Here is a 26647-nt window from a genome sequence, read left to right as displayed (position 1 = left end):
GTTTTATGTCCATTCTCGTTGAAAACAACATTTTATCACAAAGTCAGTTCGGCTTTTTATCTAATAAATGTACCAGTGATGCTATGTTTTTTGTACTGCATGAAGTCTATCAAGCACTAAACAATAATCTTTTCACTACCACTGTTTTTGTGACTATGCCAAAGCTTTTGATTGTGTAAATCACGACATTTTGATAAAAAAAAAAACTAAATTTATACGGAATTGGAGGTATTTCTTTGAATTGGTTCCAATCTTACTTGAGGAATAGGAAACAACTAGTTAGAGCAAATGAGACTGACTCTAGTCACAAAAACATTGTATGTGGAGTACACAAGGTTCAGTATTGGGTCCTCTACTTTCCTTTATCTTTATAAATGACATCAATAACTTAAAAATCGATGGAAAACTTTTTCTTTTTGTTGATGATACCAGTATCACCTATAGGAACTCTAATATTGCAACTCTTCATGAAATTATAACCTTTCTTCTACTTAAAATAAAAACCTGGCCCGACTCTAATTTACTCTCTTTTAACGTGGATAAGACAGTAGCATTATCCTATAAAGGGAGCTCAACCCTTGCTTCTTAATAACAGCCAGATCAGTATCGTTGATTCTGTAAAATTTCTTGTTATTTCTATGGACAATAACCTTAAATGGTCCCTTTACATCGATTTGTTAAGTAAGAAACTAGCCTCAGCTTTCTATGCAATAAGATCTGTTTCGAAGGAAATCAATTTAGCATCTTCCAAAAAAACTTATTTTTCTTTGTTCGCATCTTATCTTCGATATGGTCTTCCTTTTTGGGGTTCTAGTACAGCTGCCCAATATGATGTTATTTTTAAATTAAAAAAAAAATAATGCGATATCTTTTTGGCCTCAGTAGAATAACAAATTGCAGAAGCTGCTTCAAAACTCACTGGATTTTAACGTCTTCCCTCTTTATATATTATACATAAACTGTTTGTTTAATTCATAAACACCTACATGGTTTTCCAGCAAGACCTAATCATGACTACTCCACCAGAAATTCAAGCTTTGATGTGTATTTACCGATCCCGTCCAGTGAGTTAGTAAAGAAATCTATATTAAATTTTTACAAAAAAAAAAATATTCAACCATCTCCCTTTGGAACTTAAATCTACAACTTCTTTTCTTATGTTCCGTAAATTGACAAAAGCCTAGGTATCTATTTGAAAAACCATATTATTCAGTGTTAGAGTTTCTTAACGAATAATTAAGAAATTACAGTACGTTGAGGTATAAGTAACTAAAGTATTTTTATATAATATTTGGGTATCACATGCAGCATCTAACTTATTAGTTTTATATTAACGAGAGGTTTTATTATGCAATTTGCAATTTATTTAAATCTTGCAATGAATTCTATATTTTATTATCTTTTTATTTTGTTATATTGACGATTTATGTAATTTCAGTGAATTTTAAATTATTATTGTTATTTTTCTAAATTTTTGTAAGCTTTGTCCATAAAATTGTACAATTTTCAGTGACAATAAAGCATATTGCTATTCTAGCTAGTTTATTAATTTTTGTCTAACGTTTATACAGAAGCTTTTTTCTGTTTTACCTCTTGCTTTCGTTCTTTCCATTTTTATTTATGTTTTCTACTTTTATTTTTTCTGCAAAATTTTCTTAAAACATTATTTTTAATTCTACATTTTCATATAAATTTCTAATGAGTAAAAGTAATACTGACCTGGACTGTCTTTGGCATCTTTTCTCAGTCGAATAGTCTTCAAAAACTCATCCAATACGTCGCCTTGATCGTATATTGCTGCAAATGAACCGTTGACTATCTTGGGAGAAGTAGGAATGTTTGACAAGAGAAGACTGGTGCCAAAATTTTCATTTCTATCACGCGTTTCTAGAAAATGAAAGTTTTAATCACAAAATATGGTAAACGGGAAACATATTGGTATATTTATTATTTGTATGCCAAACTACTGACAAACAAGTATAAAATTAATACACATAAATAATGTAATGACATTGTTAAGACTTTGATGTATTTTTAGTGAAACATCTGTTTCCTTTAGGTATTCGTATGATCTAGATGTTTTAGGTTTAATCTGTTAAAGATCACAATTATTATTTAAACAAATAAGATCACCTTTGTAAATTTATTATTTTTCCAAATTTCATGATCATGACTGCAAGAAAAAACTATCCCCACACCAATGATCACAACAAACCAGAACAAAATGTTTTTGTTGGGAATCTTTGACAGGAAAGAAGGTACCAAAATCCATATGTGTCACATTTTTAAAGTTTTAAATAAATGAAATGACTTTAAAAACGAAGAAAATCAGAATATGACCTGCTGGGAGCAGGTCATACAAATCACAGAGCATACCACAGACTCCAGTACATGAAAAACTATCTATTGTTTCTACAACTTCAACTTCTAATTCTATTAAACTTAGACTTGAAATATTATGTTTAAATATTAATCTTAGACTTGAAATATTATGTTTAAATATTAATTGATGTCAAGCCAAGAGACAGAAGTGATTCCTGTTTTAAACACGAATTAATACATTTCCCCCCAATCAATTTTTACACCCGGACGTTATTCTGAGGAGTTACCAAGTCTCACAGGTCGGGTTTAAACAAATTGCTTGCTTGCTAGTTAAGGGACAGTCCTTCAAGACCTCTCGTAGAGTACGTTATACTCTAGGGGGCCTCCTGTTGGAATCTGCCCTAGCCAACTTCCTAAAATCATACGGCTGACTTATTTAGTCCTACAAATGGTGTTTTAGTTTATATTATTTCATTATGTAAGAAATAACTAGTCTTTATTAAGACTAGTCTTGCTTGTAAACATCATTGCCCTATCAAAATATGGACAAAATCAAGGGATACTGCGAATTCTACTCACGAAGTCCCTTGCAGAGCGTACGAGGCAGAGAGATGAGCTTCGCAGTCCTTTCTCCTTCAAGAGGGCATGTCGCTGGATCCACAAGAGGTTGTGGCTCGCTCTCGAACACTCTGTCCACATTGGCGGACGAGTCGTTTGAGTTTTCATCATCATCAGTTGGCGCTAGAGCCCTTCGTGAGCCTTGGCCTGCTTCAAAACATTCTTCCATCCTTCCCTATCGAGTGTCTGTCTTCTCCAGCCCCTCACTCCAATCTCCCTCAGATCTTCCTCTCCATCGTCCAGATATCTGAGTTTAGGTCGCCCCCTTTTTCTTCTTCCGACCGGCCTGTTTAGCATAGTTGTTTTAGTGGGATCACTCTCATCCATCCGCATAACGTGGCTCACCCATCTTAGGCGGTTTATTTTGATTGTCTTCACAATATCTGCATCACCAAAAAGTCTATAGAGTTCAAAGTTATATCGCCTTCTCCACAGACTCTGTTCGTTTACTCCGCCATATATGGTCCTCAATACGTTTCTTTCAAAGACTCGCAGTAACTCTTCATCTCGGGTCGTCATTGCCCATGTTTCCGATCCGTATGTGAGCACTGGGCGTATTATTGTTTTATAAAGTTTGCACTTTGTTGCTATTGACATACTTCTCGCTCTTAGTTGAGGGGCCAGGCCAAAATAACAGCGGTTAGCCACGCATATTCTTTTTTTTATCTCTTTGGATGTGTTATTTTTGTATTCTACCAGTGATCCTAAGTAACAGAATTCTTCTACCATTTCTATCGTTTCGTGTTGCACCTCTAAGTTTTGAATGAATTCTTGTTGAATTCTTGATATGGCCGGCATATATTTAGTTTTCTGGATGTTAATCAGAAGTCCGATGTTTTCTGCGGCATTTTTGATACGTGTGAAAGCCTCCACTGCTTCATTTTGGGTTCTTCCAATTATGACGATATCATCAGCGTATGCCAATATTTGTATACTACGGGTATATATCGTACCTTTTAAGTGTATTCCCGAATCTCTCATAACTTTTTCTAACGCTAGGTTGAACAGCGTGCATGATAGCGCATCTCCCTGGCGCAGTCCTCTGTTGGTTTTAAATGGTTTTGAAACATCCTCTTGTACTATGACATAGACGACGGAGTACGACATAGACATCCAGTCTATGTCGTACTCCGTCGTTTTTTCTAATATTTGTCTGATGGACAATATGTGATTAATGGTAGATTTATTTTTCAAGAAGCCTCTTTGGTAGGATCCTATTATATTGTCAGTATACCGTGCCAGTCGTTCGTTAAGTATCAGGGACACAATTTTATATGCTGTATTAAGAAGGGAAATCCCTCTAAAGTTGGAACATTCAAGAACGTTTCCTTTTTTGTGTATGGGGCATATAATTCCAGTATTCCAATCTTCTGGTAACGCACGTTCTTGCCATACCTGTATTAGTAGTTTGTGAAGGAGGGTTACAAATGTTTGACCGCCACATTTAAATATTTCTGCGGGTAGGTTGTCTGCTCCGGGTGACTTGTTTCTGGCTAGAGACTGAATTGCTTTGTTTATTTCTTCCAAAGTTGGTAGTTCAGTATCCTTCTGTTCTATTTCTATATCATATCTACCTTCAGCTCTACTTTCTCCATTAAGTAGGGTACTAAAATGTTCCTGCCATCTTTCTAGTACTTCCACTCTCTCGTTTAAAAGAATTCCGTTAAGGGCCTTGACTTGGTTCGCTTGTGGCTTGAAAACTTTTCTTTTTGTGTTAACCTGTTTGTAAAATTTTCTGTATTCGTGTTCTCTATTAAGGATTTCCATTTCTTCGAACTCTTTATTGATTTGTTGCCGCTTTTTTTGTTTGTGTTTTTGTTTTTCCTCTGGTCTCTTTACTCGATATTCTTCAACATTGCTCCTAGTCCCTCTGTTGATCATTTTCAGATACGCATCGTTTTTCTCTTTCGTTACTCGTTGGCATTCCTCATCAAATCAGTTGTTTTGCTGTCACTTGGGTACTTCTACCAGCACTTCCTCTGCGGTCTCTTCGAGCGTGGTTTTCATAAACTCCCAATTTGTGTTAAGTTCAGAGGGATATACCTCACTTCTGGATGTTCTGATATTTTACGATCTAAGCATATTTGGAAGTTTCTTTTGACTTCAGTACACTTTAATTTATCAACATTATATTTGATTATTTTTGGTTTAGTTTTATCGTTCCTGGCGTTTGATATACGTGCTCTGATACGTCCAGCTATGAGATAGTGATCGGAGTCAATATTTGCACCCGTTTGAGTTTTCACCTGTAAATAATTCAAAAAACAAGAAAAATGGAAAGTAAAGGAATTGAACAATATCTGGAAGTAAGCGAAGGTGATAGTCTGTCCCTCGGTTCCCCTTTCTGAGAGAAACTTTTAATGGAGGTGTCAGTCGAGAATTTTTTTACGGCTGTAATGTCAGGAAGGGATAATTTTTTAATTATCTATATTATTTTACTATTTTTTAATTTATTAAGGTTTTAACATAGAAAGCAAAAGTTTTAAATCTCTTTTAGCTAGCTACTAATCAACTTCAGTTGAATGTAGCAACATCCAACTAATCTTTTTAGATCATTTTTAAATGAAAATACATCTATTACAGAATACCAATTTAAAGAGAAAAATTAATATAATTTAATTAAAATTATTGATATTATTAATAAATGCGTTAATTTTGTCTAGAGTATAAATTTTACCTGCAAGTGGAACTTTGGATCTAGCCGAGATTGCAGCCTTTTCCTTTAGTAAGTCATCTGCAACTGTAACAATTTCTTTCCAAGCTACGATTATATCCTCAACAGTCGACCTCGGAGAAGTAACCGTGAACCTGAAGCATACAATACAAAGATGGTACTATTCACAAGATACCATTTGTAACGTGACCAGTGATAAACTTCTTTTTCAACTAGCGTATACTGTGGCATGAGGATAAACAGAAATTTTAGAGATTCAAATTAACATCGATTTACATTCGATTTAAAATTACTTCGATGCCAAAACGTAATATTAGAAAAGTGTATAAGTAAATATGAGAATGTAATTGTTATTATAATGGATCAGACATTTCCTATTGCGCGACACCACTCGCTAACACCGCTAACATAAGTAAGAGCGGCAAATCTGTCAATTGTATATTGAATAAGTTATACATTATATTATAAATTACAATCTGTCTTTCTTTTGGGAAAAGTAAACATGCAAAATCATTTTAAACCTTGTAAACGACATATCATTTATTGTCTTGACAAGAGTGGTGAACCACATCTCCATTGGGATACTGTACCAAAGCACTTTGATTTCCAAATCGTTTCCTATACACTGGACAAACATTAAACTCAGTAACTAATACATGCTGACTCTGCAGTTTTATTTTCATTTCTTGGCATTGAAAATGTTCAGCGTATAGCAATCCTTTCATCAGTTGCATATTCCTCCTTTCTTGGGTGACCTTCTGCATAGCGACTAGTAAAAACTTATGAATTCTAGAAACAGGAATATTGTCAGGAAGTATAAAGAGAGCTTTGATTTCCAAATCGTTTCCTATACACTGGACAAACATTAAACTCGGTAACTAATACATGCTGACTCTGCAGTTTTATTTTCATTTCTTGGCATTGAAAATGTTCAGCGTATAGCAATCCTTTCATCAGTTGCATACTCCTCCTTTCTTGGGTGACCTTCTGCATAGCGACTAGTAAAAACTTATGAATTCTAGAAACAGGAATATTGTCAGGAAGTATAAAGAGAGCTTCCAAAGGATTCATGTGATTTGCATTTTCTTGTAATAGTCGTAAAGCCAATTCAACGTCAGGCTGGGCAGTTTTTGGAGACAGAGTCAGACCAGGAAGTGAAAGAGGACAACTGTCTCCAAAAACTTCCCAGCCTGACGTCGAATTGGCTTTACGACTATTACAAGAAAATGCAAATCACATAAATCCTTTGGAAGCTCTCTTTATACTTCCTGACAATATTCCTGTTTCTAGAATTCATAAGTTTTTACTAGTCGCTATGCAGAAGGTCACCCAAGAAAGGAGGAATATGCAATTGATGAAAGGATTGCTATACGCTGAACATTTTCAATGCCAAGAAATGAAAATAAAACTGCAGAGTCAGCATGTATTAGTTACTGAGTTTAATGTCTGTCCAGTGTGTAGGAAACGATTTGGAAATCAAAGTGCTTTGGTACGGTATCCCAATGGAGATGTGGTTCACTACTCTTGTCAATGGAAAATCAGCTGTGCTAATGCAGCGGGAGCTCAACAGCACAGTACATTAGTACAGATGTGGACTTGTATAGATGTGGACGAATATACAATTTTAATCCAGAAAACCAATTCCCTGTAAAAAGGGTGACGCACTACAACTACCTCGGCACCATAATAAATGAAGAATGGATCAGCCATCAGGAGATTGAAGCACGCCTCGGAAAAGCTAGATCTATCTTCAATCGGATGGGGGCCTTCTTTAAGAGTCACAACCTCTCTCTTGATACAAAAGTAAGAATGCTGCGATGCTACGTCTTCTCTGTCCTTTTTTATGGTGTTGAATCGTGGACCTTGAACGAAAATATGTGCAGAAAACTGGAAGCACTTGAGATGTGTCTATATTGGAGAATATGTAAGATCCCGTGGACTGACCGAGTCACAAATGAGGAGCTCCTCAAAAAAATGAATAAGGACTGATAGGTACTGACCACCATTAAATCTCGAAAGTTACAATTCTTGTTACATATTATGCGAAATGAATCCACATATGCTCTCCTTCAAGCCATACTGCAAGGAAAAATATTTGGAAAACGAGGTCCAGGAAGAAGAAGATCTTGGTTAAAGAACCTCAGAATCTGGGTCAATAAAACATATGAAACAGCTTTTCCGCGCTGCTGCATATAAGATAAAGATTGCCATGATGATCGCCGACATTCGTAACGGATAGGCACATCAAGAAGAAGAAGAAGAAGAATCCAAAAAAATTAGTTTTTCTTGAAACTTTAGGTAAGAGCTGAATGGCTCCCAAAGCGTAAACGACTTTATTTGAGAACCAGTGAAGGGCTAGATCGGACTGATTTGACGTGCAATGTCATTATTAACTTAAATATTTGCTAGATATCGGAATAATCATTAGAAAGTATTAAATACTTTCTTTTTTTTTGGTTATTTTTCTGAATTACTTCTTCCACACCGATCACGTTACAATAGGTGATCTGTAGTCTATATTTTTTTTAAATACCTTATGACATATTTTCCTTTTAAACTTGCTGGTACGCAGTGAATCTTTCCTCTGGCATTTAATCTTTTCCAGAGAGTTTCTGTTATGACGTTATCCCCAATTAGTCGAAAAACAACCAGACCTAGATGTCTAGAGCATGGAATTTCGAATCTACTGTCACCTCGAAGTAAAGATTCGAATTTCTCAGCTAAACGCACCCCCTAAATAAAAAAAATAAATTAAGTAATATATTTATGCATTAAAATTAAAAACAAAGTATATTAGTACTCAGTCGGGCACTATATTGATTACAAAGCATTGGATAAGTACATAAGTACAAAAATTTGTACTTATCGAACAGTCCCGGTATTTAAAGTTAGACCAGCCATTGATGTAAACTCGTGTAACTTGCCCAGTTTCATATTCATTGAAGTTAATTAAATGCACAGCTGTAGTAAATCAAATGCAAATTAAAACAATAAACAGACAGACAATTACCTTGCGGATGTGCTCTTGCAATCCACTTATTCCATAGTTTCTTATAACAAACCACAGCTTCAGAGCACGGAATCTTTTGCTCAGAGGAATTTGCCAATGCTATAAAATAAATTATAATATATAAATTAGAATTGCCTTAAAATCGTCTTGTAAATGTACGTCATAGTTTCATATTTGTACCTATTTATATTAGTTTACGAATATGAAGTGAAAAGACATATATAAAATTATAAAAGAGAATTATAATGAAATGTATTCGATATAAATATATAAAACCCATAAGCAAATTCATGAAAATAATATTTTCGGTTTGTTGAAGTGTTCTTGATACAAGAATATACCTATATTAAACAGTACGAATAAAAATTAATAGATACCATGCTACAAAAAAATCAGAAATATACCAATCACTACAAGAATATACATTATTTTGGGCCCTTAAGTTGGCATTTGCCAAAATTAATATTCACAATAAACTTGCAATGGCGCCATCTATGAGATGGCGCTCAAATTATAAGAAGTACTCTTTACACCATGTACACTTTCCTGTAAAATGCATAGTACCGGCACAAATAGAGTTTTTATATAACTAAATTCATTTTACCAAGATGGCTGCCACTGGTAATAAGCTTTCTGATAAGTTGCAGTTTATTTATTTATATTTTAAAAATATATTTATATGTTTCTATTATAAATAATCTTGTACATTAAATAAATAATAGGGAATGTATACAGTCTGATTTGTGTTATTATTATTTGTGGTAGCTATAATTTACAGCGAACTCTGAAAAAATACGTAGGCAATTACCACCAAAAGACTTGTCAAAAGTAAATTTGTTGTTTTTTATAGAAAGTAAAATACCAACAAAAAACTAGAAAGCAGCCTACGACTTTGTGAATAGAAGAAAAATGTTAAAAGCAATGAAAGAGCTAGGAATACCAAATCAGTTGGTACATTTAACAAAAATAACTCTTGCAAAAGTTGAATGTAGAGTACGAATTCAGGGGGAACTGTCTGAACCTTTTAAAACAAATAACGTACTGCGCCAGAGAGACTCTCTCTCCTGTATACTGTTCACTCTGGCTCTGGAAAAAGTACTTTTGTCACAAATCACAACCATTGGTTCAATATACTTATAATAAATCAGTGCAAATCATGACCTAGTTTTAAAAGAATCAGCTACAAAAATGGTTTTAATACTAAGCACCAACAAAACAAAGTATATGAAAATAAGCACGTAACCACAAATTCTACAACCACAGTGAACGAAACATGTTAGGATGTTTCGAAAGAAAAGTACTAAGGCGAATCTATGGAGCAGTGAATGACAATGGAGTGTGAAGACGATACAACTTCGAATTTTATAGGATATACCAGGAATCTGATATCGTAAAACATATTAAGATAGGACTCTGAAGTGGATGGGACATGTAATGCGGATAGAACAAAATGACCCAGCTAGAAAAACGCTCCTTGATGGATCTATTGGTCAGAGAAAAAGAGAAAGATATAGAACAAGGTTCCTTGATAACATCGATAAGGACATAAGAAATATGGGAATACCTGCTTGGCACAGAAAGGTGATGATAGGTACGTTTGGAGAGAAATTCTTGAGGAGGCTAAGATCTACGTAGGGTGATGATAAAAAATACCGACAATTAGATTTTATGGGCGAAATCGATTCCAAACTACTTTGAAAGAGGCAGGTATGCTGTTTTATTGGCAAATAAACCTGCAACCAAAAGCAATACAAGGAAAACTTTAAATGCCTTTAAACGCCATTTCAAATGCCTCAAATTTGTTGGCAAAACTCAAAACTAAAATTTCATGCTATAGGTTTTGAAGATTAGGCTTCGAATTAGGAATTGAAACTTCATAGTGGCCAGTCAATGAAAGGTATAGATTGTATTGATGTCATGAGAATCATAAAAAATGGCAAAAATCGCGCCACGTTTATTTATTCAACACCTTTATAAAATTTTCGGCAGTTTGCTTTATAAAATCTGAGTTTATTTGCTGCAAAATACAAAAATTGGATATGAACGCTAAACTCTTTACCCTTTTATTGCAAAATGCACCTTGATTTTTGTTGTTAAGGTACTTAAATCAAAAGATATCGAATATTTACCGTCGAACTAAAATTTTATTGAACATTGATTTTGCGCGGGTAACTGACATTCAAAATCGACGTTCGCTTCAAGCATTATTTGTGAGATAACGGTTCCTTCTACACAAAAAATTCTAATAAACATTTTTTTCTACGGCGTACACATTCTTGGTAAATCGATTTTTTGCGTTTTTATCCCCCTACGAGGGGGATTTTAGGGGCAAGCCCGGGAGTAAAAGAGGTAAACTGTTTTGCTTCTTTTTTTGAGTCCCAAAATTAATATTCTCAGCAAAATTCAGCTTGTTCGTATGATTTTTAGAGGTTCAGCAGCATTTTTGCCTTTACCGACTGGAGTAGGTAGTGAATCAGGTATTATCCAGTGATCAACTGGTCATCAAGGTAGTACGACCTTGCCTGAGCAAAACAAATTTTGGATATTGACTCAATGAGTGTTGCATCTCGCCGAAAAATTACCAGATCACAGCGGATACAAACTATATTTTGATTTTTTGTGTTCACTCGAAGGAAAACGTAAAAAAACTGAAAAAGTTAATAAAAAAATAATGACTGGGTATAAAAGACATACAGTAAAAGATGAAGTATATGGCTTTACCTTTTGTAGTTAAATATATATTTTCTTTAGTTAAATTTTTGTTTTTTTTTATTAATTAGTAAAGTTTAAGATTAAATATATATACTTACCATAAAGTCTATCGCAAAACCTGTTAAACAAAGCAAATAAAATACTTTATATCAGTTATGCAGATTATATGTGTTACCTGAGTATTCATGTGTTAAATAGAGAGGGTTAACGTTGAATGCGCCATGTAAAGCACCACTATTTTTGACCCTGAAACATAAAGAAAACAGAATTTGTCGAAAATGTTTATGTTTATATAATACATAAGTTACTATAAACAAAAATAATTTAATCTTATTAAGGAGTGAGACACACATATCAAATAATTAACCACATTGAAGATAGTTGCTGACATTTTTTATTATTCCAAGGTTTAGGCATTTATTAACTATTGCTGCTACTGTACATATAGTACTTTGATACATGGATATTTGCTACGTTTTCTGCATCTGTTTCTGCAGCTGTTTGCAATTGGACCAGATGATATACCTAAAGGAGTTTATACAGATTTAAGTAAAATAGGCAGAATTTGATTAACAGGTTTTTTGAATAAAATTATGGAAGTGTGACAAATGGCAGATGAATGAAAAAAACAAAAAAATAAAGGAGATATTTGACTATGAATAAACTACTTAGTTACATCATAAAAATATAAGAGAGAGTAATTGATAGTTTAATACGTGAAGAAACAAAAAACTCAAAAATATGTTTGGATTCATCCAACACAGATTAGCGGGAAATGCAACTTTTTTTATAGTCATAGTCATAGTCATAGTCATACTTTATTAATCCTTTAAGACATTCAAAATAAATGTATAGGATACGTCAATACAGAATTTAGTATAAAAAACATTTGGATGTTCTGCGTTTAGGAACTCATAAAGATTCAGCACTTCTTGTATTGTAATAGCGATTGTCTGAATTTACTGGAAATGTATTAATTTCCTCTTTGACATAAAGTAAACATTTATAGATATATAGGCAGTAGAAAGTTAAAATTTAATGTTTAATAAAAACTGGTTTACAAGACTGTTGATAATCCAAATTAAAAATTTTACTGATAATTCTTTTTTGCTTATTGAACACTTTGTTACTATCTACTGAGTTCCCCCACAAAATTACATTGTAGCACATGTGGCTGTAAGCAAGGCTATAATAAACGTTCATTAATGCCGAGATGGGTAGTGTGTTTTTAATTCTAGATATAGCATAAAAAGCTTTATTCAATTTCATGTTCACTGAATTCACTTGCTCTGACCATTTGAGATTACAATCAATGAATACACCCAAAAACTTTGTGGAGTGAGTGGAAGATAACATATTGTTTCTATCATTCATGGTTAAAATATAGTCATATTTAGATGAGTTGTATGAATGAAAATAAATAATTTGCGTCTTGTCAATGTCTAATATTAGTCTGTTGGTATTGCACCAGCGTATAAAGCAGTCAACAACAGTCTTCATTGTCATTTTTAATTCCTCGAGTGTACGTGTAGAGACTATTAACGAGGTATCATCAGCAAACATTGATATTATAAGTGCCCTTATGTGATCTGATAGGTCATTAATAAAAATTAGGAATAATAATGGTCCCAGCACGGATCCCTGTGGTACTCCTTTATTTGTCGTGTATGGTTCTGAGCTTGATTCTTTCATCTTAACAACACTCTTCCTGCCAATTAAGAAATTTATTATCCATTCTAGAAATATCCCTCTAAAACCAAAGTTATATAATTTATTGCGAATAAATGTTATGTCTAAGCAGTCAAAAGCTCGTGATAGATCAAAAAATAGTCCTGCCACGTGGTTTCTACTATCTAATTCATCATAAATACGCTCAAACAAGCTGCATGCAGCCGTGAGTGTTGACTTTTTTTATCTAAAGCCGTGTTGGGTTGGAGTTAATAAATTGTATTCTTCTATAAAATTTAACATTCTGTTGTATACAACCTTCTCTATTACTTTGGAAATTATGCTAAGGACAGATACTGGTCTATAATTTGAAATATCATGAGGGTCATTCTTTTTGAAGATTGGAATAACTTTTGCCATTTTAAATATGGATGGAAATTGGCTGGTTGTTATTGAGAGAATAACGAAATGGGTAAAGGAATCGATATATGATCACTTATCAGTTTTATTATTTTTACAGATATGTTATCAATACCAGTACTGGGCTTATTTTTTAGTTGATTGATGTTGATTTAGTTGTATTTTTTATTTCAATTGGAGATTGATATATATATATATATATATATATATATATATATATATATATATATATATATATATATATATAATATATATATATATATATAATATATATATATATATATATTATTTATTTATGTAAGAAATAGCCTTACATAAATAATCGCAAAAACCCCGTTCTGATAGACCATCGTGGTTTATCGGAGTGTTAACAATGCTGAAGACAAATTAATAAATAATTAGTTTTTTAAAATATTTTAACGAGAGCAACAGTGGATTTATATTTTAACGGTTATTGAACTCCCGTGCTACATCTGTTATCATAGTTATCCTATTATCTGCGCTATAAATATGTTTTTACAATTTTCCCCCTGCTAAACTACGTTTGGTAGAGACCGAAATATTTTTATAACTTCAACACTCAAATGCAGTACGGATCCCGTATAATTAGACATTTCTTACCACATAGCCGTACAATCAAAATGAACCATCAACCATTTTGAAGGATTAAATGCTATCGAGTTCACTTTATCTATTCCCTTCAACCAAACCCTGTGTTCTGGACAAATAAATGCAGATCCTGCGTAAGCTGCGTCGACGTGGCACCATAAGAGTTCCTTTTGGCATACTGCTCCAATTTCGTCCAGATTGTCAAATGCGCATGATCCTGTGGTTCCTAAAGTAGCGCACACCTGAAATAAAAGACAACTTAGAAACATACACGTCATCTACTAAAACTTTAATGGTAGTTTAAAATTTTCAATTATAATATTAATATGATAATTTGACCGATATATTTTGTTCCTATCAGTTATCTTGTTTATCTTGTGTTATTAATAAATCATTAAAAAAAGTGCATCATATAATTTCATCCCCACAAGAGACGAACAACAGAATCAGCAACCTACCACTAAAATCTTGTATCTCTCTTTTGTCGTTTCCTCATTACTAAGGATCGTGATTATTTTTTCCAATATTCCTAACAATTTTTCTCCATTGGTCTCTATCTTTAGCTGCTCTAAGAGCTTCGTAGAATGAGATTCCAGCTGAATTATTAATTTGGTCAAACCATCTAGTTGGTGATCGTCCTCTTGATCTTCTCTCCGGAACGTTTCAAGAAACAAGTAATCTCTTCAAACTATTGTCACCCCTGCGAATCACGTGACCGAAAAATTGCAGAATACGTTGCAGACATATTGTGGACAGCCTTTTTTTAATCTCGAGTTGGTTTAGAATGAAAATGTTTGTCCTATGAGCTGTCCAAGGTATGCGCAGCATTCTTCTCCAGCACCACATCTCAAAGGCATCAATTTTTTGGCGGTCGCGTCCGCAAAGAGTCCAATTTAGATTACCTTTCTTATCTATTACAGACCACGTTTGAGATTTAAATTCTCTGGTAAGGAGTTTGATCTCTGAAATAATCCCTCGGTTCATTGGTTCATTTCAACAGCCATGTTCCTCTATCTCTTTACAAATTTGAGAGATGTAATTAGCTCTATCTTTGCGGCACTGTTTACTGATTTCTTTCAATAATGCTCTGTATTCATCGTTTGTTCCATATCTAGTTTTATGTTTTTTTCTGCGTTGAATCACGGTCCATTATTATCGGATATTCACGGCTTCTTCTTCTTCTTCTCATTGCGCCGTCTCTTTTCGAAGGTTGGCGATCCAAATGGCAATTGTAGTTTTGGAAACTGCTGCGCGAAAGATCTCTGCGGATGAGCGGTTGAACCATCTCCTCAGGTCTTTTAGCCACGAGTTCTGGCGTCTTCCTATTGATCTTTTGCCCTGTACTTTTCCTTCCAGTATAACTTGAAGTAATTCATATCTTTCGCCTCTCAGCACATGACCCAAGTATTGCATTTTCCTCTCTTTGATTATTCTTAGTAATTCTTTTTGTTTACACGATTTACGGCTTACGGCACGTGGAAACCGCTGCCTCATAGTTTTTTGCAGCCTCGATTATCTTTGAAATGGATCCAAGTGCTCTCAGAGTCAATATCTACTTGGTCTAAAGAAAGAGCTTCTTCTAGGTTTTGTTGGAAGTCATTGATTTTTGATGGATTTAGAGACATTACTTTTCTTAAGGGTCTTCTTTTGGGGACTTTAAAACGAAGTCGAACATTCAATACCAGGAGTTGATGATCACCTCTACAGTCTGCGCCAGGATATGTTTTACAGTTGACGGCCGATGACTTCCATCTTGATCTTATTAGGATGTAGTCTAATACTATATATATATATATATATATATATATATATATATATATATATATATATATATATATATATACATATATAATTTTAGGATATAATCCTGTAAGTAAGTGCAATTTGACAGGTGGTCACAACTGTTTGGTATACAACAGGAAACTCGTAGATGAACACCTGTTTTTCCTTTGGACAATAATGGTCTAACCAACGTCTTTCTCAAAGAAATATAGACCGATGATGCCGCCAGCCCAAAATCCACACGGAACCATGACTTTTTCGTAATGCATTGAATGCTCTTGGATCTCATCTGGATTGATATTGTCCGAAATTTGGGAAAACTGTGTTTTAGTGTACCCATTCATCCAAAAATGGCCCCCACCTCTGTAGATTATTTTTCGATGAAAATTAAGGTTATTTTTCATCTGCTCTAGAGCCCATTTAATAAACACATGTCATTGTCTGTGGTCGATTACCTTCAACACCTGGGTTAGTTGAATTTTGTTCGCGTGCAGTCCAAGTTATGATTCATCATGAAAAATTTGCCCCAAGTTGTGGTTTGTGAAAGGCCTAGTTCTCGTGAGCGACATTAAATAGACTGACTAGGAGTCTCCTGCACACTCTGATGTGTAGTGGATGTTTTCGGCAGATCCTGTATCTTCATCACGTGTGGTTGTTAATTGATTGTTTACTGAACCAGTAGACTTAAATTTATTCACTGGTATAATCCTATCGGTAGGACGATTATGGTGATTGTAAAATGGGCGAACACCCATTAAAGGCTGGTGAGAGGTAGAATTTACTTTCCTGTTTAATTATCCCATGCTTTAACCTGAAGCCTGAAGTTTTTATAAATCTGTATTTTTGTCTTCATATTTAGGTGTCTATCCCACCATACTGAGTTAGGTTGTCGGATTGCTGTTCTTGTTTGTCCTAATCTTTGCTTAATTTCTACCTCTGTTGTTGCCTTTTGCGTGATTATAAACCCCAAGTAATTTAATTTATCCTTTCCTTGCATGTCTCAGGAAAATATTGTTAAGGTTGTTGTAGTTTTTTGTTGCGTTCCAAAGTAAGTACCTAGGTAATCTTGAATACCATTATTTTAATATTATTAAGTAACCTTGTTAGATATTTGGTAGCTCTGTTTAGTTTTGTTTTATCGCTTGCGCATTTCGGTATCTGCCATTTTTTTCGTAGTTTCTTTTTCTCTAGCTGTTGGACCCATTTATGGAACATTTATTTTGTAATTTATCTTAGAATGAAAAAAGATGACATAAAAATGCGATATTTACAAATGGTCTTGTAGAAATATGGTTTATAACTTGCTTATAGATCTAATTTAAATAAAAATGTGAATCCAATTTTAATGTTGTGTTTTAATTGATTGTATAACTGCCATTTCACTGCAATGTTAAAAATACAACCGAGAATTAGCGAAATTAAAAACGTCGTAAAAAAATCAAAACACCAAGCTGATATTTTAAATCAATTAAACATAAACATAGAAACTCCTACACAAAAAGCACTTCATCCATTTAAACAACCCCTTCCCGTTATTATTGAGAAAAATATCACGATAAACCCAGAGAGTCAAGCCAACGTCTCGAAAAAGGATTATGGTTATGTATCAACTACGATATTTCCACAAATACCTAATTGGAACAATCTTCTTGGAGTAATCATCAAGCTTCCGGAAAATCCCAGCAGACGCAATTAATTTTAGCCGTCTTTCGCCATCTGGTATTTATTTTTGTTTGTTTCTTATTTGAATCGACTGATACAGATTTTATTTGAGGAGTTTAAAGGACAACAATTCTTGTAAAATTGTAAAAATGTTGTCGATAGTTCAACAGTATCATACTACACATATTTACCTAAGATTGCCTTATATATATCCTAAAAGCTAAACAAAATATACTTTCAAATAAAAAACATAGCCAACAATATAGGATGGGCAATAAAGAAAAATAAAAAATAAATTATTTAAAAAATCGATTTCTTAGTATTAGTAAAATATTTTTGGTAAAAAACCACTTAACAAACTTACCCAAAAGGGAATAAGACCATTATCTCTATCTTCCTTTATGGCATTTTGAAGATCTTTCCCCCTCATAGAGTAGTTTTCATCCGATTCGATATATCGTAATGTTACAAGACCTATCAGGGCTGCCTTCTCGATACTGGAGTGTGCTTGATCCGAGCAGTAAGCTACTAGTTTTCCATGGATTTCGTGTTTACTGGCGTCTGGATAGAGGTCCATATAGAGCTTCAAGGCAACGTATCGACCTGCTAGAAGACTAATGAGCGTGCTTTCACTTGCTGTTGTCTAATAAAAAAAGAAATATGAAGTATATTCAGTAACAAGGATATTTGATTTAAATCATATTGTATTTACCAAAAAGTTAGAGGAGAAGGTACAACTATGGATTACCATTTTGTTTATTGCTGATATCTTGACTATTTTTTAATCCAAAAGTTCAAATTACATAATTGACATGTAGAATTGTTTTGCTCGTTTGTGCTAGTCCGTTTTTCTGCCTAGTAAGATATTTTTTTCTGTAATAATCATAAAAACACTCACTGTACTAGTAAAAATATTTTTATTTTTATTTTATAATTTTTTATGTACAATATTCTCACACATATTCGCGCCTCTTTCTGTACCAGAACAATCTATATGTGCCCACAAGTTGCACATAAAGCACTGAATCCATTTTTCACCTCGATAATCCTTACAAAATTTTCCGTCACAGAAAATACAATTTACATCTGTATTTTCCGAATCCGTTACACCAGGAATATCTTCCAAATCCATATCTTCATCAGCTAGTTGAAATTCCTGCTCACTATCGTTGTCAGAAGAACTTTCGATTTCCTTTTTGTGCCTCCTCTCTGACTTGTTTTTAATTTTTTTCTTAGTCACTTCCCTTGTGTACTCAGCTGTAATGTGCCGTTTTACTGGTTGTACATTTAATTTCTTTTTGCTGTTTTGCTGGTCTAATGCTTGCTTGTAAGGTGAAGAAATTATTACCGTCTATCTATCTACACGATTCATCCACACGATTTGTAGATTTTTTCCTGATTGGCGGCACTGGCGATATTTCAAATGGACCTACAAACTTCTGCAAACCAGAAGGACCTGGTTCACTGATGTTGCTGGCTTCTGGTGTTTTTGGTAGGATATCAGATTCAATAGCTTGCGGACTTACAAACTTCTGCAAACCAGAAGGACCTGGTTCACTGATGTTGCTGGCTTCTGGTGTTTTTGGTGGGATAGCAGGTTCAATAGCTTGCGGTTCTACATGGCTGTGGTTGTTACTCTCAATTTCTGCTGCAATAAAATCTGCATCTGAAAACACAGCCTTATTCAATGGATAAATTCCATTTTGGCTTTTAAGGTATGCTTTGCCAAAAAATTATCCAATATCGTCCTGAGAGAAGGCGCGGTTATTATGACGTAACCATTGCCAGATTTATTCGCTATAGTATGCCTTGAGCGTTCCCATGAAAGTTTTGTCTAGCGGTTGCAGTTTGTGTGTTGAATGTGGAGGTAATGAAATTATAATTATGTTATTCACCCTTGCCAGATTGATCACATCTAAATTGCGAGTAAGCTTGTAGTGTCCATCCAATATAAGAAGTACAGGTAACTCTTAAGAGGGTTTAACGGTATCTATGAAGTGTTTAAATCACTGTGTAAATAAATTAGACTGCACCCAACCACTACTATGAACGGCTGATATTGATCCATGAGGAGTACCTTTTATGAGTTGCACATTCATATTCTTTCTTGGGAAGATTAACATGGGTGCTATAAAATTCCCTCCAGCACCCATGCATGCAATTAAAGTGATCAATGATCCTCCCAATTTTATTTTGAACAATGGTTAGGCCTGTTTCATCTACGTTGTAAACCTGATTACTGGAAAAATTGTATTAATCATATTACTTTTTCTAGATTATCAACAATTATTGAAACATTCTCTTTGTTAAAGCTAGCTGACCGTCCAAAAGACGTTCCAGTGGGTCTCCTTAAAGCCAATGTATTTTTATGACCCGCCAAGAACAAATCTAGCCAACCTCTACCAGCTTTTTTTAACTGCATAAAGGGATGATTTAATCCATTTGATTCAGCCAGATTAAATACCATTCGTTTGATATCAGTCCGCGTTAAACCATAGAATTTCGCTTCCATTTGAAGGATATAGTCCACCAAACATTTTCTAAATCTGGGCCAAGAATTGTTCCTCTTTCCAGTTTCTTAAGTACTGCTTCATCTGGACTCAGTCATTTTTGCTAACTGTTGTACTGTCGATCTCGGGACATTATAAGTTTTAGCTGCTTTTAATGTACCCATCGTTTTATTTCTCACAGCTTGAATAGCAGATTTCATGCTATCTGGATCCCAGGACATTCGTTGTTTTGGACTTACAATACTTTTCTAGGCATTCTGAAAAGAAAAAAACCCTGTAGACTAAACTGATATAAATATGGGCTATCTCATATTTGTAGCACCATACAAATATGGGCTAGCTCATATTTGTAGTACCACGCTAGCCCATATTGCAACATAACCAAACATATATTCAAATATTAATAACTAAAATGCAACAAAAATTAAAAGAAAATATTATGAGAATGTCAGCCTTTCGCTTACGATGTGTGATAAAATATTAAATTTATTCTTAGTTTTCACCGAAAAAAAAAATTGAAATAAAAACATACCTGAAAAATTTCTTGAGCAGCGTCAACACTAACATGTGATTGTTTCAACGGTCACTAGACCTAGGTCACTGTAAGTTTTATTAGTTATTTTAGACTAAAGAGTGTCTAGTCAAGCTATTGACGTATAGATGGTGGTGTGTATTTCATATTAATTGCGATAGCTCATATTAGTAGCATAGCCCATATTTGTACCTTCTCTATTAATTAAGTATAAAGAGTTTTTTTGGATTAATCATTAGGTTCACAATTAGGTAAGATCAGATTTTACTATTTGTAAATAGGGCTTACAAAACAGTTTGTTTAAAACATTAATATCTTTCAAGTAATTCAACATATTTGTAAATTTACAAAGTGCTCCTAAGACTGCTTTTATATTGTTAGATAGTAAGTGTTTTTGTCTTCCACTAATATTTTAGGACACTATCAAGATATGTGTTACATTAATGTCGCAGATACATCAGTCACAAATAGAGCGGTTTGATTTGGAGATTAGATAGTTGTGAGTTAGTCTGCTATAAGCTATACGTAAACGGGTTAGGTTAACAATCAGCTGGTGATTTAAATTTATCTCGCACCAAGATTCGATTGAGGACTTTACGATGTGTAGAGTTGATTGTGAAAGATTCCATTCGTTTTGCCATTCATTTGTCACTTTTTCTTTAAGGAACGATTTGTGGTTGAAAACAGACACTACGTTCACTAACACTGAAGAGGCATTGTATACTACTTCCCTGGCATAAAAATGTGCTTGTTCGTTTCCTCGAAGTCCAATATGTGATGGAACCCATATAAAGTGTACTTGCTGCCTCGCGCTGTTTAGCAAATGTTATTGTTTTTATTAAAATGCCTATAAGATTACTTGTATATAACTGTTCTATCGTATGTAATGCACTGAGAGAGTCGGTAATTATGACAGACTTTTAAATTTCTTTGAGTACGTATATAAATGAGGGCTTGCAGAATTGAGAATAGTTCTCCAGAGTAAATACTGCAACTGGAAGATAATATAAACTGTAATACAATGTCCGGAGTTATAACTGCTGATCCCACACCATCAATAGTTTTGGATGAATCTGTATAGATATGATAATAATGTGGGAAAGAAGGGTGGCGCTAGTGACAATGATGCGACTGCGCTCAGCTGGTGCAAACTTTGATGTAGGAATGGGACAATTGAGAACTCGTTTCTGGCGGGGAGAACTGGATGCGTTACCACTGCTACAGGTAGGCTGCGAGTCAATTGAACCAAAGTTTGTCTTTAACAAACCCTACAAAATTGAAACAAGACAGTATATGGAGACAAACGTTGCAAATGCCTATTGCATATATACCGATGGCTCCAAAATGAAAGAAGGCTCAGGATGTGGGATATACTCCAGATCACTGAACCTAAGAATAAAGTGGGGTATGGGCAAAAATGCCAGCGTAGTTCAGACAGAACTGACTGGTATCTCCATAGCCGCAAAAGAGATAACCCAAAAAGGTATAGCAGGGAAAACTATAATGATCTGCACAGATAGCAGACAAGCGCTACTAACTTTGAATAGACCACATGTCACATCAGGTTTAGTAATGGAGTGTCACGAGTCACTAACTCAAGCTTCGGATGGTAATACCATCATCCTGAGGTGGGTTAAAGGACACAATAGGAATAAAGGCAACCGCATTGCTGACCAATTATCTAGGAAGGCGGCAGGCCTAAGACTCTTAGGACCTGGGGATCTTTTTGGTTGGTCAGCTACAACAATCGCGGAAATTGTCAAATGTCACTCCCATACGCAAACCGTAAAAAGATGGGAAAAAGGGAAAGGATGTAAACTTGCCAGGGTAACACTAAGTAACCTTCAAGAGTCAACATCAAAGAAGTACTTGGGAATGACCAGGAAAAATCTACGTTTGGCAGTTGGTTTTTTAACTGATCATTGTCAACTAAGCAAACACCTCCACACACTGGGGCTAGCAGACACACTTCTATGTAGAAAGTGTGAACGAGAAAACGAAACTGTAGAGCATGTCCTATGTGAATGAGCAGAGTTATCGTTAATACGAGAGTATGCGTTCGGCGAGTCCTGGCCCACACCTGCCCACATAAGAGAGATGTCTCCTGGTGACTTCTCCACCTTCCTAGAAATGGCAGCATGGACAATGAGCTAAGGGTGACAGCTCCCTGGGAGGATGCACAATAGGTCAATTGTGGCCGAAGTGCTGTGAAACTTAACTCGCCCTCCCTACTCTAGAGATACAGATATGGAGAGAGAAATATCTTCTAATTCTCTCGTAAAAGGGAGGGTTCGTCCTTTTTTCATTGATATAAGTTTATTTAAAACGTTCAGCGATAGTATGATGGAAAGTGGGATGCGATTTTATCGCACATATGTTGCGTATGTTAATGACAAGTCAATTCTTCTAAAATTTAAAGGTGGTTCCCCTGTTAAACATTGTAGACTTTTAAAGGGGACAGGACAAAATGCTCCTGTAGCTATTCTTAGTTGTATGACTTCTAGTTGAGCAAGAGGAGTCTTCTTTGCAGATGAGTATACAACTGGTCCATAATCGAGTTTTGATCGTACTAGTGATTTGTAAATGAATCAAACTTTTAAAATATTCAATTCAAGCAATTCAAGCTCCAATCGCCCCAATTATGATTGTACAGTGTTACAGTAATTAGATTGAGATCAGATTTACAAAATTGCTTAATTTGCATAATATGGTATTTCCAAGATAGTTTCTTATCACAGATCAATCCTAAAAATGATAAGTGTTCCACATAAGTTAATATGTTTCCATATAACTAAAGATCTGGATTTGTAGAATGCCGTTTTTTTCAAAATAAAATACATTTGGTTTTGGTTGTCGAAAATTTCAATCCCACAGCTTTCGACCAGTTTTCAATGTTATTTATTGCACATTGTAAGTTTTTCTGTATAGAAAGAATATTTTTTCCTCTTGAATATATAACTAAATCATCAGCGTATATTCTCGCCTTAATAGGTTTTGGAAAGTTTTTCTAAGATTTTGTTTATCGCTACTAAGAATAGTGTTGAACTAATAACGGATCCTTGATCTGTTCCATTTGTTTGGTCGTTAGTACTGAATATTGTACTATTTATCTTAACTTTAAATTATCTTTTGTTAAGACAATTATGAATAAAATATAGCGTGTTACCTTTGACACCCCAATGAATAAATGTGTTAAGAATGTCTTATCTCTAAGCCATGTCAAACGCTTTTGTTATATCGAAAAAAAACAGCAACACATTCCTGTCCAATTGCAAATGATTCATGTATTTCGGACTCCAGGTCTATTAAATTTTCTATGGTGGATCTGTTCCTACGAAAGCCGCTTTGTTCATTGATTATTAATTTATTATTTTCCAAAAACCATTTGAGTCTATAATTTACCATTTTTCCTAAGATTTTACACATTGCATTGGTAAGAGAAATTGTTCTAGAGGAATCAGGATCAGTTAGTGATTTATTTGATTTTAGTATTGGAATTATTATTGCCTGCATCCATTTTGTGGGTCGAACGATCTTTCAACACATCTTTTTTGACCTTTCTCTTCTAATTCTTCCAAAAACTTAATACAAGCAAGTCTTATTGAGTGATTCTGATTTTGATACTGGGTGTACTTCACCAAGTTTGAAACCTTTTCCTTTACTATCCCTCTCTTTACTCTAATTTCGTTTAGTTTTTTAATTTGTTTTAGTAGAACATATTTTTCATTATTTTTAAAGCCTCTTCTATGTTCTCTAGGTTCAAAATTTGATTTTTTATCCAAGACTTAATCGCAACAACTTTATCTGACCTTATTTTCCAATTTATGCCATCCATGGCGGATGGCTTTATGTATTTACATTGTCTTGTTTATTTAAGTAACAACCATACTCAGCATATCATCGGGCGCATCATATGAGCATCGGGACACTTTATAATAAAAGTAAAAAAAAAAGTTTTCCATTTATTGATAGTTATTTTTTATATCATATCGTAAAGGAAATAGAAAATTTTACCTGTATAACTCCTCCTCCCGTTCCACCTTTTTTATGCAGAAAATCGTCGGGTAACCCAATCATTTTCGCTAACCAGTTCATCACCATCATTTCCAATTCTGTACATGCTGGACTAGAAGCCTGCAAAAAATTATATATTATACTTATTTTACAAGATTTTAGAGATCAATACAATAAATTAAAAGGTGAAAAAATAAATGCAATATCTCTAATAACTCTCTAATCTTCGAAGACCTAGATCAATCTTATAAAAGATATCCAAGGAGTGACACTAATCTAGTGCTAGGTGGTATGAATGCAAGAATAGTGGAAGATGAAGTAAAAGGAAGCGACTTGTGTGTTGTGTGACAGAAAAATTCCAATAAAGCTGAAAGAAAAATTGTATAAAACAACCATAAGACCAGCTATGATGTACGGAACTGAATTGATGATATGGCCGAAGACATACAAAACCAGGTAGATGTTGCAGTAAAACAATCGCCATGTTTTGCTAATAGCACAATGTTCTCAGTTAATTGTTTATGTTCGATATATTGAAAATAAAAGACTGAAAGACGAGCTAATCTTTTCTACAGAGGTGGAGACCACGACAAAAGCTATTGATGTTATGAAAGCAGTGTCAGACTTTTTTGACAAACACGAATTCTCTTGGCAAAAACTAATCGTTGTATGTACAGCTGGCGTGCCCTCAATGCTTGGTTCCCGCTCAAGATTTGTACAATTAGTAAGAGAAAAAAATGCTGATGTGACTGGGATACATTGTGTTATACATCGACAAGCTTTGGTAGCAAAAACTTTTTCAAATGAACTGAATGCTGTCTTAAAGTTGTGTATTAAAGTTACATAACAAACAGTGCGTTAAATACTCGACTGTTTAAAACTCTTTGTGAAGATTTAGGGAGTGATCACAAAACACTGCTATTTCATATAGAAGTACGATGATTCTCAAAAGGAAATATGTTGGCAAAATTATTTGACCTTCGAGATATAGTAATCACCTTCTTGGAACAGTAAAAGCAAAATGAACTAAACGTGGCCTTCAAAAAACATTGTACTTAAGTAATATTGGCTTATTTGTCAGACATCTTTGACTCGTTGAACAGCCTTAACCTAAAATTGCAGGGTGGAAACTCAAATATAGTTACTCATCGTGATGCGATCAAGATGTATATTGAGAAATTGTAACTCTGGAGGCTTAAAATATCAGCAAACTCCTGCAATTATTCAAGTTTCCCTAAAGTAGAGTCAATCTCAGAAGAAACACGCTTCAAGACATTTATGAAGGATCAAGTTTGAAAATATCACACCATTTGGAGAGCCTAATTGAAGAGTTCCAGAAATACTTTATAAATACTTGTACCGAGAGTATTTTCAGAATGTCAATTGACCCACCCCATGTCAACATAGACTCCCTTCCTGAATCACTTCAAGAAGATGCTTTGCAAATAAAACATGATTCCTCTACCAAATACGCATACTACTAAAACTCAACCTTAAATAGGCATACTTATTAATAAAGAAAATGCAAGCACATCTATCTCACTAACCAACCTAATCTATATTTATTTTATTAATAACTTTTGTATTTTATAAAAACTGATATTATTGTATCTTATGGCAGTATAAATAAATGTTTTATTTTCTATTTAATACTTATTTGTTTTTGTTTTGTTCCTAGGCCCATACAATTTATTGTTAAGGGGGGGGGGGCACGAGAAATTTTTATTTTAACAAAAAGGGGGCGTTGTACAAAAAAGTTTGGTAACTCGTAGCTTAGATGGATGAGTGCAGTAACAAAAGGATAAAATCAGGAATGAGTATATTAGAAAAAGTCTAGGAGTATCACCAATTGTTGTTAAGATGAGAGAGCTTAGTTTAAGATGGTTTGTTCAACGTAGATATGTTAATCACTTAATACGAGGAATTGCTGATCTACGGGCTCCAGGAAGTAGTAGAAGAGGAAGACCAAAAAAGACCTGGGGGAGACGCTTAGGCAGGACATGTCGGTAATGAATATTAATATTGATATTACCCAAAATAGAAACTTATGGAAAAATGTAATTACGGAAGCCGATCCCGCGTAGGGATAAAGGCAAAGGGAATGATGGTGATAT

The 26647-nt window shown here is 34.3% G+C and overlaps 1 protein-coding gene across 3 annotated transcripts in view; it reads right to left on the bottom strand.

Moving 5' to 3' along the window:
• Hdc (histidine decarboxylase) overlaps positions 1–26647 on the bottom strand; it is a 46833-nt gene that overhangs the window by 2660 nt on the left and 17526 nt on the right. For all 3 annotated transcript variants that reach the window (XM_072522154.1, XM_072522156.1, XM_072522155.1), the window contains exons 4-12: positions 24534–24653; positions 17842–18120; positions 14046–14275; positions 11512–11582; positions 11435–11454; positions 8625–8723; positions 8148–8347; positions 5618–5748; positions 1720–1887 (exon numbers count right to left, since the gene is read on the bottom strand). In XM_072522154.1, coding sequence (XP_072378255.1) covers positions 1720–1887; positions 5618–5748; positions 8148–8347; positions 8625–8723; positions 11435–11454; positions 11512–11582; positions 14046–14275; positions 17842–18120; positions 24534–24653 — 1318 coding nt within the window. The remainder of the gene's footprint in view (positions 1–1719; positions 1888–5617; positions 5749–8147; positions 8348–8624; positions 8724–11434; positions 11455–11511; positions 11583–14045; positions 14276–17841; positions 18121–24533; positions 24654–26647) is intronic.

Source organism: Diabrotica undecimpunctata, chromosome 2 (genome assembly GCF_040954645.1).
Source record: "Diabrotica undecimpunctata isolate CICGRU chromosome 2, icDiaUnde3, whole genome shotgun sequence".
Lineage (NCBI taxonomy): Eukaryota > Metazoa > Arthropoda > Insecta > Coleoptera > Chrysomelidae > Diabrotica > Diabrotica undecimpunctata.
Note: the sequence above shows the minus strand (reverse complement) of the source record. Positions and strands in the feature narration are given on the sequence as shown.